This window comes from Sphaerodactylus townsendi, linkage group LG04 (assembly GCF_021028975.2).
Source record: "Sphaerodactylus townsendi isolate TG3544 linkage group LG04, MPM_Stown_v2.3, whole genome shotgun sequence".
Lineage (NCBI taxonomy): Eukaryota > Metazoa > Chordata > Lepidosauria > Squamata > Sphaerodactylidae > Sphaerodactylus > Sphaerodactylus townsendi.
Window position 1 is genome coordinate 75,334,337 of NC_059428.1, and position 21,050 is coordinate 75,355,386.

Below are 21,050 nucleotides of genomic sequence, written 5' to 3' on the forward strand. Positions count from 1 at the left end.
ATAATGTTGAAATGTACCACACAAAACAGAACCAGGGCTAGGCAGTGAGGTAGCTGGGTTGTGTTCTTTTAATGGTTGATTGGTTGGTTTCTTACCAAAGCAGTGAGAATCAATAAACATATAACTTACATTATAGGGTCATTATCTACTTATTGCTATTCCCACACGAACTGTATTAAAATGAATGGAGATTGTGCCAGAGCTAAGCTTCCTGTTTTGCATCGTATTTGTGTTTGTTTATTGGACATCTCTTAACCACACTGCTGGTATGCTAAGAAAGATTTTTTTAAACAACTGAAGTTTTTCCTTTGAACAAATGTATAACTACGTATTGTTAACAAATTTAGAAATTACCCTATTACGTTATAATTAGGAAACTAAGAAACTAAATGAAAACCAGAAGATCTTTAGATCTAGAGTTCCAGAGAAATCTAATGTGTGACATAGGTGAGACATATAGACACCTGATTTATATAGTCCTTTTCTGAGATCTAAGAATTGCACCAATCAAGTATATGCATGGAATAGTTGTGCCAGTGGCCACATCTGTAGCAGAAGGGGTCCAGCTTGCTATTCCATCATGGGAAAGGCATCATCCAATGGATGAACCAGCCACTATTATTTTTGTCATCCTCATTGCCCTAAGTGGCCTTCAAATGGACCACTCACAAAGTGACTATAATCTAAACCATTTCAGGGACTTTGATACAGAGTATCTTCTGTGGCAGCCCATTCTTGTATCTGAATGAGAATTAGAGACCCGCTGTATGAAACCAAAGCTGCCTGATTGAGTCCACTATACTTTAAACTGTGACACTGTAGTCCTAAACACCATTATGCCCATCCAAGTCAACTGACTTAGAGTGTAACTGCCATTGACTTAGGTGCTGACTTCAGTTGACTTAGGGTATAAATTTGTTTAGTAATATACTACAAATCTACTGTAGGAAAAAAGATGACTGCAAATTAAAATGTGAACATGTTTATTCTACAGCTTGAGGAATGGATTTTTTTCTTGTCTGGTGTTGGTCTGATTCCTGAGCCCCAGGAACCATCTAGTGTCAGCGCTTGCCTGGGTTATCATTCTTCGATCATCATAACCTTCAGAAATCCTACTTTCGAAGATGTACTGGTAGATGTGATTTTAACAGGTAATGGTAAAAAAATTTATCATTGCATAGTTAATATAGTAGTAAATTCCAAATAATGGAAACCTCAGGGTCCATTGTGGCTCTGCAAAGGGAAAAGGCTGGAAGCTTACAGGAAAGAAACAGTAGAAATGCAAGAGAATCTCAAGGAGGCATAGAGATGATGTTGTCAGGGTGACTATTGCTTTGGCTATTGGAATATTTCAGTAATTGTTCACAGGGTTTAGCGAGGGGGGGGGAGAGCATGCCAGAGTCCCTGCAATTGGCCTGTCACCAGGAGGCTAAGGGGCTTCCAAGCTGGTCTCTGGCTATGGCTCAGGGTCTGATCTTACAGTCTCCATGCTGGTTTCCAGTTGTAGCCCTGGGTCTGATTCTGCATGGGCCATATCCTCCAGTGGCTTCACTTCTGCCAACTGGGAATGGAGCATTTGGCTCCTCATCCAACAAGTCCTCCAAGTCCCTGGGCTCAGATGTACCTGGGTGGGCCATGACATTAGGGCTAATTTTATACATACATAGCATTTGTTATGTTTATAAAAGTGTAAATAAATAGATCAATGTGTCCTGAAAATCCCTTGAATTATTTTGTTTCCTCCATTAGAACTTTAGTTGAGGCTGATAAGTTTCCCTGAAGTATAGTTGCTGTGTGGTGTATCCCTACCTAGACAACTGTTGCTCCCAGTCTTTGGAGCAAGATCTGGCTTAACCAATCATGGGCTGGTAATCAATATAGAAAAATTCCACTTACAGCCAACACAAAACAGTTTGTTTATTGATTGATTGATTGATTGATTGATTGATTGATTGGTTTTGTATACCGCCCTATCCCCGAAGGGCTCTGGGCGGTGTACAACAAAATTAAATCATAATACAGCTAAACAACAAATCAAAGTTAAACAAATAAATTTCAATACAAATATATTACTAAATCCCTTTTAAAAACAGCGATTAATACAAAATTTAAAAGACAAAGGCACCCAGCAAGACCAAAATTTAAAACCCTCCCCAAATGGGAGGACTGCTGGCCCCGTCAATAAAGAGATATAAAGCAGAGGCGAGAACAGGAGTTCAGGCTTCATAGGAAACTAAGTATTACATATAATTTTCACAGGACTTCTGCTTTTCTGTGCACAAAATAGGGACAAAGCATTTCTTTTTAATGGCTTCAACATTTCTGGAAACGTATCACTAGAGGTGAATAAAGGTAAAGAAGGCCGTTTCCGCACGGCTCAAATATGACGCCTTAGGGACGGCAAAGATGCCGTCCCTAAGGCGCCGTTCGCACAGGCGGCGCTGCTGAAACGCAGCAGCGCCAACCTGGCTTCCCTTCACCTCCCCCAGGGCGGCATCAGGCCACCCAAAAAAACCCTCCCTCCTGGAGGGAGGTTTTTGAAAAACAGCGTGTTCCTGCTGGTGCGGTGTGAACAGCACCGCCTGGAACATGCTGTTTTCCCCGTCGTCCCCACCTCACCTTGTCATCCTGCGTCGCTCTGCCAGACTGCTGAGACCCTCCCTCGCTGTCCTCCGACCCCTGGAGGTCAGAGGGCAGCGTGGGCGGGTCTTAGCAATCCAGCAGGGCGACGCAGGACGACAAGGTGAATGGGGGGGACGGGGAAGAGGCGGCTCCGTGTGGAGCCACCTCTCCCACGCTGGCCTCTGTGGGGGCCGCTCGCATGCTCCCATGCGAACGGACCCCACCCCTCCACTGTGGAAAGGGCCGAAGTTCAGAAAGGAATTGCCTGTTTTGAATCTTAGCAAATTTTATATTAGCTTGAGAATGTATGTGGCATAGTGAATAACGTCTTGACATAGATATCTACATTAAGATTCTTCTCAATTAGCAGTATATATACTGGACATATTTCATGTACACCCCACTGTGCTCTTTAAATAACAGTATTCTCTAGCATATAAAGGTAATTAGCAAAATTTAGCATAGTTAACAGAAAACATCTTTCTTTGAGAAGTTACAAATATCAATCTGACAAAATAGCAAATATGCAAATATATCTTTCATATAACTTACAACTGGAGATGCTGAGGATTGAACCAGGAGCATTCTGCATGCCAAACCTAAGTCATGGCCCCTGCCCAAAGACTTACGACTATATGGCTTTCTATGATCCCATGCCTCTGTGATCTTTTAAGACACATTTCCTACCTAAACACTTTGTCTTTTTTGTTTCTAGTGCAGGCATGTTGGAGCAACTGAGTTCTCTGTGTCTGATGTTGCTGCATCTTTTTCTTCCATTGGATTTTTTATTAGAGTAGCATTTTCTTCCTCTTTCCTCCTAGCTATTAATGCTGAGTTTTCAACAGTTTCAGCTGACTCTGTGATCTCTGGTTGGAATACAAGCATGAAAAATGAATGTTTGTCTTCTTTTTTAAAACTATGTTAAACTAGCGGGGCGTTGCTGTGGCAATTGTCCTCATTACAGTCTGCAACCCACACAGATGTCCATGCAGGTCCCATGATCTTCAGCATAGCCTTTTGGGGTGGTCAAATGGAATCCCTCTTTCCCTTTTCAATTCACATTGTTATATGGCAGTGCCTTGTTTTTTTAGTATAAGGTAACCCTTTCCATTCCACAACGGAACTGTCCAGAGTGCGAATCCCACTGTCCATGAGGCTGGTTGACACACACAGTCCTGGCTTGGCTAAGGCAGAACTGGGGCAAGGAGGCTATTCCAGTCAGGCAGCAGAGGCAGGGTGGTGAGGCACTCAGATCAAGGCCAGCTCCCTTGGTTCTTAAAGGGCCATGTGCAAAAGAAGTGGAGCGAGTAGTGTTGGTTCGCCCCCACCCCGCGGATTTTCTTAGAAGAAAAAGGCAAACTCCAGCTCGCTTTTAGTAAAAGAGAGCTGTGGCGAATATGGGTGAGGAAGTGGGTAAGTGGTGGTTGGATGTGAGGGAGGGCAGAGTGAGGTGTGTGAGGATGAGCTGGATGTGTATGAAAGTATGTGTGTTATGTGGTAGCAGTGGGTGAGGCACAGAGAGTTAAAGTTACTTGTGTGCGGGAGGGGGACCCCACCTGGTGTCTCACACGGCAAAGTGTGTATGTGTTTCACTTCCAGTCATATTACCTAACAGTATTACCTATTTACTGTTTTCAGTGCTCATCTCTGCCCATCTGCGCGAACATTCTAAGCCCTCATACCAACCCCTCAGGCCACAGACATGCTGCACAAACATTCTAAGGGTGACAGTTAAACACAGCCACTTTCATGGCCTGGTGCGCCAGGAAAAAGATGTTTTACCTGGCTCAGGTATGGACTTTCGGCAATTTGAAGGTCCGATTACCTGCCCACAACAGGGAGGAACGTCATGTTAAAATTTGGGGGCGATCCGTCCAGCAGTTTCGGCGTTAGGGAGTGACTAACAAAGTCACTGTTAGCTTTATATAGATTGTATCATAATGTAAGCAATGCTCAAGTACCTTTTTCAGTAAGTTCAAACAAATATGCTTATTTGGGGGCATCTAGTACCTGCTTTGCCTTTAAATCCTTTGGAAAATAGAGCAAGGGCTTTCATCTGGAAAAGTTTATGCTATCACAAAAGTTGTTAAAATCGTGTTGTCTGGAATTACGCTTGATATATATGTATATCAATGCAATAATGCTAAAATCTGGCTTCCAATTGCTAAAATAGATTCTACCTACTGTAATATTTGATAAACTGCCTCTATGATTTGTAGAGCATGTAAAATTAAGAATTTGTAAATTCATTCATACATTAACATTTAAATGGGTTTATTTGTATAAATCTGGATGGGCATATTAGCAATACCTCATTAGGAGAAAATGCATTAAAAAGTTCAACTAGCCCATGCATATGAATAAAAAACTATACTGAGCTAAAAAATTAATGTCTCCGTGCAGGGATTAATCAGTTAAGGATGGCAATTGCCTCATTTTTGGGAATCTGGTTTCATCTACTTTGGTATGCATTTTAAGCACAAGACTTATCTCTGTAGCACTATTTCAGGTGACATTTAGCTGAGGTTGTTCACTGTCACAGCACAATAGTTGTTTTATCCTTTGGATTACTAAAGTTAACATTGTTTACAAGACAAAGTTGTACACATAGTAACTTACCTCATTTCCATGGTGAAATTGTCATTTTATTTAAATGTCAGTTTGAAAATGTTTTCTGACTGCTCTTTCGCTTCCCTGGGTATCCTTTAATTTAGATTAAGAATTTAGTGCAACTAAATGTGAATTCATAGCAATCTAATATAAATGTCTGTTCACCTACAGTTATATTGTATTAGAAATATCATGCCAGTTAATTGATTTTATTTTAATTAATAACAGCAGATTATTTTCCAAGTATAGTTTAATGCATTAATTTAAAAAAATTGATCTCAGGCAGAGCTGCAAGTGTGATTTTCATATTTGTTTTTTACTTGGACAATATATACTGGAACATTGTTATAACATGAAGCACAAATTATCATAGTTCTTGTCCTAAACAGTTGACATCCAGTAGAATTTATCTAAATTTATCTAAATTTATCTACTGGGGCATTTTGGAATAGGTACATCAATTTTGGCACAATGTTCTGCTTAATAATAGCAATTCTGCCCAAAAATGATACATGTAATTTTTCCACTTTTCTATATCTTGTCTAATTTCTTTCCACACTTTACTGTAGTTATTTTCAAATAGGGTGTAATTCTTTTCTCCAAAAATAATTCCTAAGTATTTAACTTTTCTTTCCACTTTAAATCCTAAAATTTCTTGTAGTTTTTCTTTTTCCTTCTGTGATAAATTTTAGCTAATATCTTAGTTTTCCTTTTGTTAATTTAAAAAGCTGACACTTTTGCCAAATTCAGTCAATTTAGTCTTTATTTCATTAATATTGTTCAGTGGATCTTCAACAAAAAGCACTATATCATCAGCGAATGCTTTATATTTAAGACTATAGTTCTTAAGTTTAATAGTAGTTTGATGTATCAGGATTTACATCACTAGTTTCCAGAAGTATCTGTTGAGAATGCAGCAAGAAGTTGGATAGAATGTAGAGCTACTGCAGATAAATGTTTGTTAGTTTGCTTTAAATTTCCTTGTAGAATGAGCATATCTTTGGTTTGAGGAAAATGATAATCCAGTGTTTATACAGTATTTTTTTTGCATATAAACGACAGAAATGAAATTCAGAGACCTTAAAAACTTTCATCTCCTATTTCAAAGTATACTTTGAAAAGCATTCATTAGTTCTTACATTAGAACAGTCCTTTGATCACATTGCAACCTCTAGTGACTTTGTTTCCTTGAATATGACATTGAAGTATAAGAAAATTTTCTTCTCTTTTTTTCTCTCATTAGATCAGGTGGAAGTCACACATGCTCCCAATGAATCTGCTCACCAGCATCCCATCAATAAGGAGTCTGTTTTCTGGCTTCCACTAATCCAAACACAAGGTACATGGCTACATGGTTTATATTGTTACCAAAATGGTGGGATTTTAAGATGAAAAGAGTTGTAGCCTGTTCAAACAGATTTCTATTCATCAGCAGTTCCTACAATATACTGCCAGTCATAATGCTGTAGATTTGCTGGGTTTCGCTATCATAAACTTTAATACTCTGCACGGTAACAGGAGAATCAATTCATTTAATTCCACTTGGGGCAATTAGAATTGTTTTTGCTGTTTATTCCAGTGTCCTGTTTTGTTGTCTAAACACATGAGAAACAACTGTTATGCTAGTACATCACTAACATGGAATAAGGGGCGAAATTAATTTCCATAGAAATGTTGGATGATTTATTTTATTCATTAAATTCCTTTCGACTCCACCTTTCTCCCAATGGGTACCCTAAGTAGCTTACATCATTCTCCTTTCTTCCATTTTATCCTCATACCAACGTTGTAAGTTAGGTTAGACTGAGACAGTATGACTAACCCAAGGTCATCCCGTGGGCTTCCATGGAACAAGTGGGGATTTGAACCTGGTTCTCTCAGACACTAGAGTGACACTCTTAACCACTATTTCACACTGGAGAACCAGCATTACTCCCATTGATTTAATAACCATGTTCATCTGCCTTACTGTTATTATTGCAAAGGCCAAACTGTTTTACCTTTCTCTGTGGACGCTTGCGCTGTCATCTCGCCTCCCCCTTTCCCCCTCGCCCCGCCAGAGGCTGCTGCTGACAGATGCGTTGGGAGTCATGCTGCACAGGCTGGCTGGTCTTGTACCACCAATTAGTGTAAATTATACAAATTAACCAGATCAATACCCATTGACTTCTTATGTATTATTACCATGAATAAAGCAAGAGCTATGACAAAAACATACGAGACCCAGCCTTGAGACCTCTGGAGATCCTGTTCTGTCCCACTTGCATGCTTTTTGCAATCTAGTATAGAGATTCTTGGGACAAATACGGACTAGTCATTTTAAAGCACACTTCTAGAAAAGCAGATAATAGCACCCACACATGGACACATAAAAATTCAGCTGGCTGGGAGCCCCCTCTCCTAATTGTCCAGTGGAAGGTCAGAAAACCTTTGTTCAATCCCATGCAAACACATTCAGAATCCTTATCATGGATTGGGGAAAAGATGTGTGCCAGTTAGGGCACAAACCAAGGTGTAGTTTTGTTAGGCAGGAAAAAGGGACCCAAGCAGTCTTGCAAACAAAAATGTACAAAATATATCAGAAGGCAAAGAAGGCAAGAATGTTGTTGTTGTTTATGATAATATTAATATGTAGAATATTTTGAGAGCACTACATAAGTAATTTATAGTAGATGTATTTGGGAGGACCGAAATATGACTGTCATTTTTCTAAGGCCTAGCCTAGCCTGGCAATTAGCAGAAGATCAGGGTGGATGTTGTGGGTTTATAGCCATTAGTGACCACACCTCTCTAGGATTCACCAGAAACGCTAGGGTAAAACCGTAGAGTTTTCAGGGATTTTTAGACAGGACCAAGTCACTTCCATGTTTTCCTTGGAAATTATGTCAGTCCTCTAGGAACTGCCCCATTATCATTTTATCATAGAATTTCCTCTGATACCTAGAGAGGTTTGACATCACTTCTGGTTTTTTCCCAGAAGTTACATCATTACCATCTCCAATAGTGATGATTTTTCTCCCACTGGCCACTGAAGTATTAGTAGGTTAGTTAAAACTGGGCAATCCTTTGTTTTTACAGGTCACCACATGCTTATCTTAGCTGTCCATGTTAGCCTACTATTACCTCCTCTCCAACTTTGGCTACCTACCTGGATTGGTGCTTAATATTCAACACCTCATCTTGCTATAAACAATACTGTACAAAATCCATTATTAGAATTGGAATGAATTATATATCAAGCAATTTTATGAATATTAAACACTACAATATATAAAAATGTACAGTATTTTTTCACAGGAGTTGATAAAATTGTTAATCAGTTTAATCTACTTATAATCTGTTGACTTGTACTGATAAATTGGAAGTAGTAACATGTAGATTAAATGTTGAAATGAAAACTCAGGTACACTTATTTGTCAGAAAGGTAGGCTGTTTAAATCTCTGGCAGAAATCTTGCTGTTCTTTATTTTCAAAATATGTGCGCATAAAAAATTATCTAGTTCTAAAATACCAACAATGTAATATTTATTCATTCTAATTTCTAGAATTATATTATCTGGCAATATGTTATTTAAACTATCTTTAAAAATCACTCCTAAAAACATTTCCCTAAATGTAAGTTCCACTGGTTCTGATAGAGTTTACTTCGAAGTAACTATGCTTAAATCATGGCATTTCTCATATATGATAGAAGTATTTGTAAGTACACTTTCATGATGAACAAAATGAACATTGGCTAAAATACACTACTGCTGTTTTTATTTTAGCAGCAGCTATATTACTAAGAACTACTGTTTAAACAGGCTTCATTGCACATTACGTTGTAACTTAAGGTTTAATTATTCAAAATCAGGTTTCAATTCATGCATTCTAATCTAAACAACAACTGTTTATCTTGTTTCTTTAATACCAAAATCACAACTTTTAAATTACAGCTTCTGATGAATTAAAGATTACAAACCCTGTATTTGAAAGGCACACATTTTTATGAAACATAAGTCTTTTGAAATGGCAAAATGCAAGGTTGTAAGAAAAAATAATGTAAAAGTAAATATTGTTTCATGGGTTATGATAGTGATGTTATCAAGTAGATAAAACCATTATTGTGCTTTCTTTGAGTCTGTTCACAGTTTTCCTTGCAAGATTGCATCTGGGGTCACTGTTAGGTCAGATTATGATTGAATATGGACATAACTCTGTGATCACTTCTTCCTCCTAATTCACAGCGCACAGGATGAGCAAGGTTTATAAAGGAAGGGCATCACATACTGCACTGTTCCCTCTTACTGACTTTTAAAGTAGTGATGGAAACATCATCTCAGCTGTCTAGCCATCTGGAAACTTTTGGTAGATAGATTATTGTTTCAGGTGTACTCTAGAGTGTTAGCCAGACAGGTAGCTTGGTCTCCTCTTTCAAGTTATCATTATGAAACAGTTTACCATCTGGTTTTTGAGTTTTTTGCTTGTGGTTACTGCAGATCTATATTTCATTTGCACCCCACTTCCTCACTTGATTGCAGTGTTGTGATGAAAATTGCCACTTCCATCTGAATGAGGAACCATTTGATTATATGTCAAATGACTTCCTTTTGCATATATCGCTGTGGCCTTGCAGTGCATAAAAGTAAGGTCAATGCATTATATTTTTTCGTGGTTTGATATTAGATGTTAGTGGCTATGTCATACCCAAGGCTAGTTCAAACACTGATAAAAGATTAAATAGGTTCATCTTCATGCTCTTTGTATGTTCCACATTGAGAAGTGCATGTGTAAAGTAGTGAAGAAATCTAAATAAAAAGTGAGTTATAGCCTGTGACAGGACTTTTTTTGATGTTTCATTACCTGTAGACTGATATATTAGCCTTGAGTTTTGTTGGCAGCTATTCAGACATTTCATTTCTACTCAGACATGTAACAAGGGGGGCAGAAGCTTCTGGTGGAACTGAAGTGGGTCACATTGGGATGACATTTGCCCGGTCATACCTTCCTTTCCCTCTGAAACCAAATTGCGTTTCCTGGAGCACTGCACACACCCCTTTCTCCTGGGATGCTGGGGCTCCCATTTGACCACCATGTGCACAAGAGCTTGAAGTCTTGAGGCTTGTGTGCAGAGTTCACCTCATCCCCATGCCCTCTTTTTCTCTCCCACCCTGCTTTATAAGTCCCTCCTCCTCTCTTGCCTGGTTGCTCCTTACCTTGAGGAAAGAGAAAGAACTTTATTTAAAAGGAGGTGTTGAGAAAGAGGTAGGGGGAGCATGGAAGAAGAAAACAGGAAGAGGGGGAAAATTGAGAAAAGCAACTTTACTGGGGACCCCCTGCCAACTCCTTTCAAACCCAGCCACTATGTCTCCTCCAGCTGCCCCACCCGCCTCTGCCAATCAGATTGCAGTGTCAACTACTGTCAACAACGCCACTTGCACACTCCCCTGCCTCTCATTTGGTCTTGGAGGATTCTAGCTGAGGGGCTGGGCACAGTAGTGAGCCAAGCTGCCATTCTGGGGCTTAGGGTAGGACTTTAAAGTTTGCCTTGCCTCCCACACTCCCCTTCATCCCTCCTACCTGCCTTAAAGGTTCCCTCCCTCCCTCACCTGACTCTTCCTCATCTTGAGAAAAGAAAAAGAAAAAAAGAGATTGGTTGTGGTGGGTTTTCCGGGCTGTGTGGCCAGTGTGAAACAGACTTTTCTCTGTGATACACTTCTGAAGATGCCAGCCACAGATGTAAGTGAAACATTGGGAACAAGATCCACCAGACCATGGCCACACAGCCCGGAAAACCCACCACAACCATTTGAATCCGGAACCCCTAGCAGCAAATTGGGGGAGGGACCTAGACAGGGACCTGTGCCCAGCTGGACTCTTTTCCCCCAAATTCTGCTGCTGTAGTCATTTCCTCCAGTGGGCGGGCTCGAGGAACTTGGTTGTACTGGGGGATAGCACTCGGGCTGCCCAGTTGCTTGGATCACCCGTTCCATGCTGCGCTTTCTGCTTCCTGTTCTTCTATCTCAATAAATTTCAGCCTATGGCCAAATTTAATTCAATTTATTACAGTCAAAGACCAGCAAATTACTGTCAGGGACCAACAAATTCTATACACATTCTCTCAACTTTGTAATTCCCAGCGTAATTGTAATATATGATATACACTAAAATCAACACCGATGCCTAATTTGTTTCACTTATCCAATACGTAACTTAGCGTTAAAATAAATCCAATCCATAACTTAGCGTTAAAATGAGTCACTCAAGTTAAAATTATTCATATGTGCGTGGGCTTGCCTACTTATTGGCTTTTGGCCCATCTGCACTCCCATTTGTACAATCCTAGATTAAAATAATAATAATAATATTGATAATAATTGATAATAATTGTGAGCCAAACATTCATATATACATATATACATATCTCTAATACAATATCAGTTTCCTGCTCACTAATCTGCATTTCTTTATAACAAATGTACAAAATTTGGCAACCAGTCTGGACCAGTTTGGATTTTTGTCTTCCAGGAACTTCCTTATGCATACATTTTCCAGATAGCCCCGGAAGCTATTTAGTATTGGATCTAGTATCTTGGCTCTTATTTCTCTGAAGTGAGGGCAACGAAGAAGGATGTGGCCTGTAGTGTCCATTTCTTCTAGATTACAGGAACAGATCCTCCTTTCTTTAGGTATCTTCTTATATCTCCCTACTAAGATCGCAGACGGAAGTGAGGCACATCTCACCAGGGTAAACGCCCTTCTGAGTGTATGTATTTCAGTGTTAGATACATGTGGGGCTGGTGACTGTATGTATCTGCGAGATACTTCTAGTGTAAAATCCGGATATTTAAGCAAATCTTGTTGTCTGGCAATATCTTGTACCCTTTGCTTGAGAGTGCTTTTTGCTGTAAATTTGGGTTGAGATTTTAAATCAAGAAGTGATAAACCCATCCTTGTTGTCTTATCATTGACTTCCTGGAGCCATCTGGGTTGAAAGGAGTCACTGACAATAAGTGGCCATAATCCTTTTTGATTACTATGTGCCTTCAACCATAAGTAGGCTGTTTGCAGGAAGATTCTATCTTCTATCCTCATTAATCCGGTTTCTAGCCTTAAAAATTCCCGGAGGTACTTGCAGGATAGCTCTTAAGAATTTCGTTTAGTTCTAGCCATATTTTGTTACCCACTAAAAGTTTGTGGTGTGTTTTATTGGGCTGGGGCAGTGTGGGCAGATACCTTCATTGGGGGGCAAATCTGTAACAGGTTAGTAGCTGGTTATTGCACAGTGTTTCAATGAACTGCTATTGTTGTTGTTGTTTAGGAATCTCTCTGCCTCCAAAAGGCAAACTGGATATTCCTGTGCTGTTTGCACCTCAGAGTATGACACTGTATGAAGCTGTGCTAGTTGTTAGTGTTGAGAAAATGCTTGATGAAAACTGGTCTTTTGACGATTCTTTTGAATTCAACAACAAACTAAGCAGGTAAGTATTTTAATTTCAAAATACTTTGTTAGGTTTATAAAACTGATCATGGAACAGTTCTCCATTTCATTTTACTTGTTTGGTCAGTACAGATAAGAAATGCAAATAAAATCCACCATTTTAATTTCCTGAATGAGACAGATGCCAACTGCGCAGCTCCATCCATGAGCTGGGTGCTTGGGTGCAGCACAACAGCTGCGCCCAGATGCATCCCCCCAAAAGGCCTCTCAGCAGTGTGAGGAAGCCAAAACCCCTCTCCGCTTCTGAAAAGTCTCAATCAGCCACACCAGACTTACGCCAGGCAAAAGACTGGCTTAGGTGTGGACCATGGCCTGCCGGCATAATGCCGGCAAAAGCCAGGAGGAAGCCAACTAATGTTAGCTCCTTTCGTGGCTGTGTCCCTGACCCGCCCCTGCTACACTGGTGGTGGTAAGGCTGCGATGCTGGCAGTGTTCAGCACCTTGTTCCAGCTTTTTACACAGGATGTTGACAAATGAGCACCTTATGGGGAACCAGTTCTACTGAAGGCATTATAAAATGGATTAATTGAGAACACAATGCAATCTGAGAAAATGTATTTAATTATTTTAACTCAGTATCCATTTTCCAGGCAAATCATATTTATGCACAGATGTTTTAAATGTCCCAGCAGCACTGTGTTATCTGAGAGTGAAGAGATCAAGGTACTCCGTTGGATTTTCCCAATACGTGGAATTCCTGAAGCACAACCACACAGATCAGCACCAGGTACACAAAAAGAAAGAAAATGCAAAGTTAATTCTTATTCAATTGAAAAGACAATTTTTTTAGACTGCAACTGAAACTGGAAGTAGAGCAATAATAATCTGCTGCTGTTTATTTATTTATGATATTTCTAAGGTGATTCTTCCTGCTAAAGGTGGCTATTGATAAAAATCACTACAATATTAGGAACAAACCATTGGACAAAAGTAACATAAAAGCAATCCATAAAACGGAAGTGACCTTTGATTAAAAACCTGGGTTAAAATATGTGTTTTAATTTGGCATCTAAAAGAAAATAAAATTGGTGTCAAGACTCACTTGACCAGACAATAAGTAGACTTGTTTGAAACAAAGATCTCTTTATTGAAGGCATAAGATGAATCAGGAACCACAGCAAGGAAAGTTCTGATTCCCAAATCAAACTTTCCACGGTATATTTCACACTCCCTCTGCCCCCCTGAGCTGGCAGTTGCAACAGTTGTGAGAACAGCGAGCACTCAGCCTTCAGCAGCCAGACACAGAGAGATAAACACCTGTGAGAAGAAACAGAAGAATTCATTCAGTTACTACCCATCCCCCCTGAAACACAATGTTCACAGTAGGCACCAGGAGATCCTCAAGGGAGAGGGTTGGCAAGCTGCCAGCACAGAAAATGTCCCCTCTCTTGTTGCCACTTTCCTTGCCTTTGAAGACAGGGGCAGAAGGTGAGGCTGGAAAGGCAGATCTTAACTGGCAGGCAAAATAGTATAGAAAGAGACTTCCCTGGCCCAAAGCTGTTTAGGGCCTGAAAGGCACTCTGAATTATGTCTGGAGACAGATGACTAACTAGTGCAGATCATACAGCACAGGATGATAAAATCCCTGTAACCAACTTCTGGCAATAGCCTGTCTGCTACATTTTCGACCAGCTAAACTTTCCAAACTGTCTTCAAAGGTAGCACCACCAGAGTGCATTACAGTAATTTAACTTGGATGTGAATCCTAGAATTGGAAGACATCACAAGGGCGATCAAGTCCAACCCTCTGCCATGCAGGAATACACAATCAAAGCACTCCTGACAAATGGCTATCCAGTCTCTGTTTAAAAACCTCCAAAGAAGGAGATTCCACCACCCCCTGAGGCTTTCATCCCCCCCCCCCCCCCCCGGCCCTGCATCACCAGCTCCTTCCCCCTTCTCCTTCTATTCCTGGATGCTTGCTCCTCTTCCCAGATGCCTGTATTGCCACACAACAGTTAACGGCACAGTTGCAACATCCAGCAGCCACCAATCTTTCACAGAGAGTAGCTGATACCTGTGCCTGCTACTCCTAAGGCAGCTGGAGATGGTACAGTGACTGTAATTATTCAGCAGTGGAGGAGAAGGGTGAGCACACAAGCAAGTGAGTAACCACCGCATTCTGCTGTTCATTCAATCAATGTATGTGTTAATTCATGAAGAGTGGAAAGCAGAATATTACAATCAAATCTTTTTTGTTTTTCTTTTCTTTTTTCAAAACTATTTATTTAGTATTTATTGTACCGTATGACATTGGGATAAACTGCTGTATTCCAATTTGCATATCTGTATTTATGTTAGATCTATCTTATAAATGTGGAATTGAGGGTTGAACAATTAAGTCTTACGTTTCCTGTACAACACGCATGCACAAAATGCTGACATTTTGCTAGTTGTGTTTTTATTGGATGCTATATTTTAATTCACATCTATTGTTTCTTCACATAATTTTACAAATGTTTAAATTGAATGTGTTTTATTTTTTTCCTTACGTTTAAAATTATTATTCTGAAAGGTGAGCTATAAGTTTTCTAAGTAAATAGTAGCCTATGTACAAGCAGATAAATTTAGTTTGCAATCTTAAGAACACATTCCTGGAAATAAGCCCCATTAAATAACATAGGACTTACTCCACAGCAGACCTGCTTAGGACCTCCATCATAGGATACCATACAGGATTTTAAGTTTATGGTGATGTAGCAATTGACTTTTGATGTAGCAATTACCGTTACTATCTTGTTTTGGAGTTGGTAGGTTGATTCTGTGGCTGCTTTAGAGGAAGGCACTCATGATCTTTTCCCTACTTTCCCCTGTAGGCATATTAGGCCCTGAAAAAGGCTTAACTAAGCTCCTGTGAACAAAAAGTCACTGGGCATGACAGGGATTTCAGTGAGGAAGGGGAGTTTTATGAAATTGCTCTCATCTTGCTTTTGTGCTAAAGAAGCTCATGCTCCAATATGCTTCTTCTGTCAAACACTAGAGCAAAGAGGAGCAAATTTTGCCTTCTTCCCCACTGCAGACTGTCACTGTGTTTTCATAATTAGTCTCACACAAGTGCTAGGTATGCCTTTTTATGGAGCCACAGAGGTCTGCTATGGGAAGGCAGAGGCCAGGAAATATCTGATACCATGAATGTCTTCCTTTTTAACAACCGTAGGGTTCAATGTTGTGAACTTCTAAGAAAATTTAGGAAAATCATTTCACTATTTTACTTCTACAGCTGTTGTATGCTGCCAAGCCCTCAGCAGAATAGAAGAAAGAATAGAAGTTCTGTTAACTGGTGTGGTTCCTGGCGCAAGAGGTTCACAAATAGTCAGAGACTCTGCAACGCCTTTGAACAGCAAGTCAACTACTGTTCAAGATGAAGTTCAAGTGACTGAAGGTAAGGAGGAAAAGATCCTAAGGTTCTTCATTTGGTTATTTAATCTGCAGTCCTATAACTGTATTAAGCGTACATTTACTTTCTTTAAAAATTAGAATTTGGTTTATTCTGGAGCACAATAAAAACTAAAATCATCCTACATCCATTCCACACATCAAGTGCAGAACACTTTCATCCTTCTCATTCCGAATGCCAGACTCTATTAAACTGAATGCAAGAAAAGACAAAAATTAGTCAAATAATAAAAAGACATGGGAGTACTGAATGAATAAATAAATGCTAAAGTTGTTAGAAAACCGGCTGAAAAGAGCACTGGGTACACTTTTAGAGAGGTTTATGCTAGTTGAACCTAGTGCAAAATGCCTTTCACATAGCTTGTAAAAAGAAGGTTTTCTTGCCTCAAACATTTACTGATCCATTGTCACATATTGCTGCCTCTGATACTTCAGTGAAAGGGTCACAAACATAAGAAATCTAGAGAAATTGCCCTAATTAAAGCCTTCGATTTTTTTGTGATGTGTCTTCTGCACAACACAGTGTCTAGTCCAGTAAAGTATGCTCTCTGATTCAAGTCACATAACCCTTCTGACTAGAGATCATAAATATTATCATATAAATTTATGGGTTGCTGAAAGGACTGTCTCACGTCAAAATACGTGGTATCCTTTATTTTATAGTAATGGAGCAACAGAGATGTGATGTTTAGAAATATATCAAATTGGTCATTTTAAAAAGCATTTCACCTAATTCCCTAAATATTGTGATAGTTAAGTGGAATTGAGCAAAGTATATTACTGCACTACGACAGCATTTTCAAATATTTTGATTGTCGGACCAGAACCCATATCCAGCCATGATCAGTTACATTTTGGAAGACTGCTATAGAAAAGAATAGCCAAGAATCAGGCTTTAGACAGAAGAATATATATTTTTTACTGTGTAGAATTAGATCTCTCACAGGTCATCTCTCTAAGAGAGTCACACCCAACCAGACAAAGACCTTCATTTTTTATATTGTCCATCTCATTTAATCTCATTTCTTAACCTTTATTGGCATAAGAAGCAATAGAACAATAATACTGGTAGGAAGGAATGGTTATGCTTGTATTGAAATAACAATACACAGAAATTTTATACTGACACTGTCATTATTGTTCTCGGTAATGGGGAGAAATACAGTTTTTTGTGCGTCACTTGTCTCAACTTGGTCTACCAACAAGGGGGGCTAGGTACTTGGCTCTGATAGACGCATACAAGGGACACTGTAATAAGACATGCCAAACAGTCTCTTCACAAGCGAGATCACAAATACATTTCCTCTCGTGGTGCGGGAGCCCCAATCTTCTTCCTTGTCAAAGAGCAGAAGGTAAAACATTGCAACGAGCTAGTGATATAGCCCATTGCCATTTAGGCTCTATTAACAGTTGCAGATATCCTGCCATAGTTGAATTATTCAATGGAATACCCAAAAGGAGGGAGAACAAAATTTATTGGCCTCGTTTATCAATTTCCTGTGATCCAAATCAAGGAGCCTTTTTTTGATTGTGGCAAATGCCTCCCTTTCATAGCTATATCATCAGTTGTTATCGCCAGGTCACCCAACTTGTTTTCAATCCTATGTCACCATTTGGTGGAATGTATAACTGAAAGAGCATGGTAAGAGAGACTATTCAGGTCAGTCATACGTCACATACGTCACAATTCATATCCCATTACATACATCCCCCATCATATTTCTCCCACATATGCTTTCTTCCTTAAAATCAAATTGGCTTGTCTGATTCTTGTTACACAAAAGCTGGAAAGTTCTGTCCTTCACTGCTCAAGGGTACATGTCCTTTCCCATAGGCAAAGGGGGCAATAAACTGAATTCTGTATTTGGTTTTAATCAAGATAAACAGTTCCCAGTATTCCTAAGGGTGGGGTTATTCCCAGGGAATATTTCACATACAACCTATTCACTTTAAAAGGCTAAAAATGATTATGACAATTATAATATGTGACTCTAGTAGAATACATGTTATATACATGTATATATATGTATGTACATATATGTATATATATATGTATACTTTTCATATATTTCACCATCATTTCAGTGTTTATTAAAATATAGAAAAACACATTTTCAATTATCTGATCAGATTTATCTCTCTTCTTAGCCTTTGATCTCTTCATTTCTGTGTTTATTCACGTAGCCCATCTTATATAGCTAGTTATGCCTAACAGGTCTATAAGATATGCCTTCTGTCACATCTTTAGCCCTTAGTGACATGATCTTTCTTAGTGATATGATCTTTCTTGCCTGCATGACCAGTTGAAGTAAAGAGAAAACCCTATTGAATCTCTGGTTTTATAAATCCCTTATTCTTTAATATTGAATACAATTTTAGGCCTATTCTCCTGTCCCACATGATTATTAATCTATAGTGTTCTATATGTTGGGGTGATAATTCATAGTTATTAAGATGATATTCAGTTATTTATTGCATGACACTAATTTTGGATATCACAGCTTTTCAGGCATGTAGTATGGTAATCAATTGTTTTGACACTAAAAGTAAGATAAGTAGCAGTTTTTATATTTTTGTCAATGACATTATAATGCTATCATTTGGATGAATCAAGAGGAATATAATGCCTGTCAAGAAATCAGCTCAAGTGATCTTCAGGCAACTTGCAAACAAAAGTACAAAGCTTTGTGAAATGATGCACCAGTGTGTGCATGTGTGTATGATATATAGTAAGAGTTTTTATATCCAAAAATACATGATGATAATTACAGAGAACACACATTTAAATACCCTCTTCTTTGGTCCAATATTTAAATTCTTGTGTACAAAACTTCTGTAGATCAAACAGGAATTTAAATTCAGCATTATTTGAATTTGCACCAAGAAGTATTGCAGCTTTTTAACAAAAAGAGGTAAGAGCTGCCCTAAGGCTAGATTAAATGAAATAGTAATCTCAGCTTTTAGGGGTTAGAATTTATCACACAGGATTTGATAAAAGAAAAAAAAGGAAGGTACTACACTGTCTGTGCTAATTTTTTAAAAATGCTGACGTTTCCATGTATTTCACCCTTCTAAGTACTTTAGTAATATTATTCAACATTTATCATGCCTAAGGCATTTTGGTGTAGAAACAAAGTACATGTAGCACACACTATCATGGCGTCATGAAGAACAGGAAGGGAAGGGGAGAAGATACCAAGATAATACATATCAATACATTTCATACTCCTGAGGTTCGAAATCGTTCACTTACTGTTTGTTCAAAATTCAAGCCAATTGGAATAGTTGGGGGAAAAAACAGTCTATGCCAGTTAAACCATTTTTTAAAAAGGATCTGCTGTTAGCATAAAGTTGCTTTTTCTGTATTATGTACTTCAAAATTTTGTTCTGGCTTGAGATTCTAGTATGAATACGAATGACAAAAAACTTAAAACCAGCATAAAATGTTTTAGGAAATATGCAAAAAAAGTCAAACTTTTATGTATGTTGCACCATATCTGCAATGCCCTGAAGCCCTGTGGTAGCATGTTGATTTGAAGCATTGTGGGTGGGGCTAATAATTAAAGTTTAAAGATAACAAGTTGGCTGTAAGGTTTTTATAGAATCACCACAGATATTGGATGAAATTACTGTACTGCAGCATATTTCTGTTTAATCTATTTCTGGAAAAAAAACTATCAGAGGAATATCAATTTGGCAGAACATTTCCCCCAATAATTTTATTTAAAGCAAGTAACATTAGACACTAATTGTTTTCTTTCTCCTGATAACATAACATTAGCCACAAAAGAGCTCACCTAAGACTTATTCAGTCATTTGCCAGTGTACATCTTTTGCCAATCATTAGTCAGTCTAGCCCAACAAATTATCATCTTCCAATTACTGGCAAGGCATAAATCAAGAAGAACTGGAGAGAAAGAAAGAACAGCTAACACAATGTTGAACATGTACTATTCTGGCAGGTTGCTTTTAAAAAAATAATCTCTGTCCAAGAAAAGATTTTCAACCTCATGTTTCAGCAAATGTCTAAGGTAAAATTGTTTTGAATAAAAACAGTTTACCTCGTGTTTTTTACCGCAAATGCCTGATTAAAAAGTGATGTAAGAAGAATGATTAATATATACAGCTTACTTGAACTAAGTACTTTGTATGAAAATAAATAGAAAAATACTATGTATATTTTAAAAATTAATTACACAGGAAACTGTTTTCAAAGCTGTTAAATTATTCATTTTATAAAAATGAAATTGCCAAATCTGGAGGTATGCATCTTTCTACTTTACTTGTAGGTATAGCAGTGATTTAGAATCAATCTCAGAAAGACAGAAGTTGGCCACTAGTTTACAGTAGCACTTCTAAAACTGCACATAAGGAATCCTGGGGGAATAACATGAGAAATGGTTAAGATATGTTCTCATGCCTCATTTTTCACCCACAGTGTTGTGATGGTTCCTAAGGTCAATGCATTGTTACAGAACCCATTTATTTAGTTACTTAACTTTTATGCTGCTTTTCTCTTCTCATTTTATCCTTGCAACAGCCCCATGAGGTAGTTTAGGCTGAGTATATGTGATTGACCCAAACTCACCAGAAAGCTTCCATGGCTGCATGGGGATTTAAACATGGGTTCAGATCTTAAGCCAACGTGCTAACCATGGTACCATAATGGGTCTTATTTTAAAAATGTAAAAGAATACAGAAAGGAACCAATATGTTTCAGCAATAAGTTCCTGTCAGGTTTTTTTTTAAATGATGGGCAGACCTGAGGTGAGCACATGATTGGAAAAAGAGAATTGGACTGAGTGTGAATAGAGAACATTTTTGCTCTAAATACTTAGAACTTTAGATGAAGTTGATGGCTTCTAGATTCAAACTGATCAAAAGGAAGTACTTCTTTATTCAATGAGTGATTAAAATGGGTAGGTAATTCACTGTCAGAGGA

The 21,050-nt window shown here is 38.6% G+C and overlaps 1 protein-coding gene across 1 annotated transcript in view; it reads left to right on the plus strand.

Annotated features, from left to right (window-relative positions):
- Positions 1 to 21,050, plus strand: part of CFAP47 (cilia and flagella associated protein 47) — a 290,800-nt gene that overhangs the window by 242,400 nt on the left and 27,350 nt on the right. Inside the window, exons 50-54 of the mRNA XM_048494089.1 lie at positions 995 to 1,151; positions 6,476 to 6,571; positions 12,533 to 12,692; positions 13,342 to 13,439; positions 15,933 to 16,094. Coding sequence (XP_048350046.1) covers positions 995 to 1,151; positions 6,476 to 6,571; positions 12,533 to 12,692; positions 13,342 to 13,439; positions 15,933 to 16,094 — 673 coding nt within the window. The remainder of the gene's footprint in view (positions 1 to 994; positions 1,152 to 6,475; positions 6,572 to 12,532; positions 12,693 to 13,341; positions 13,440 to 15,932; positions 16,095 to 21,050) is intronic.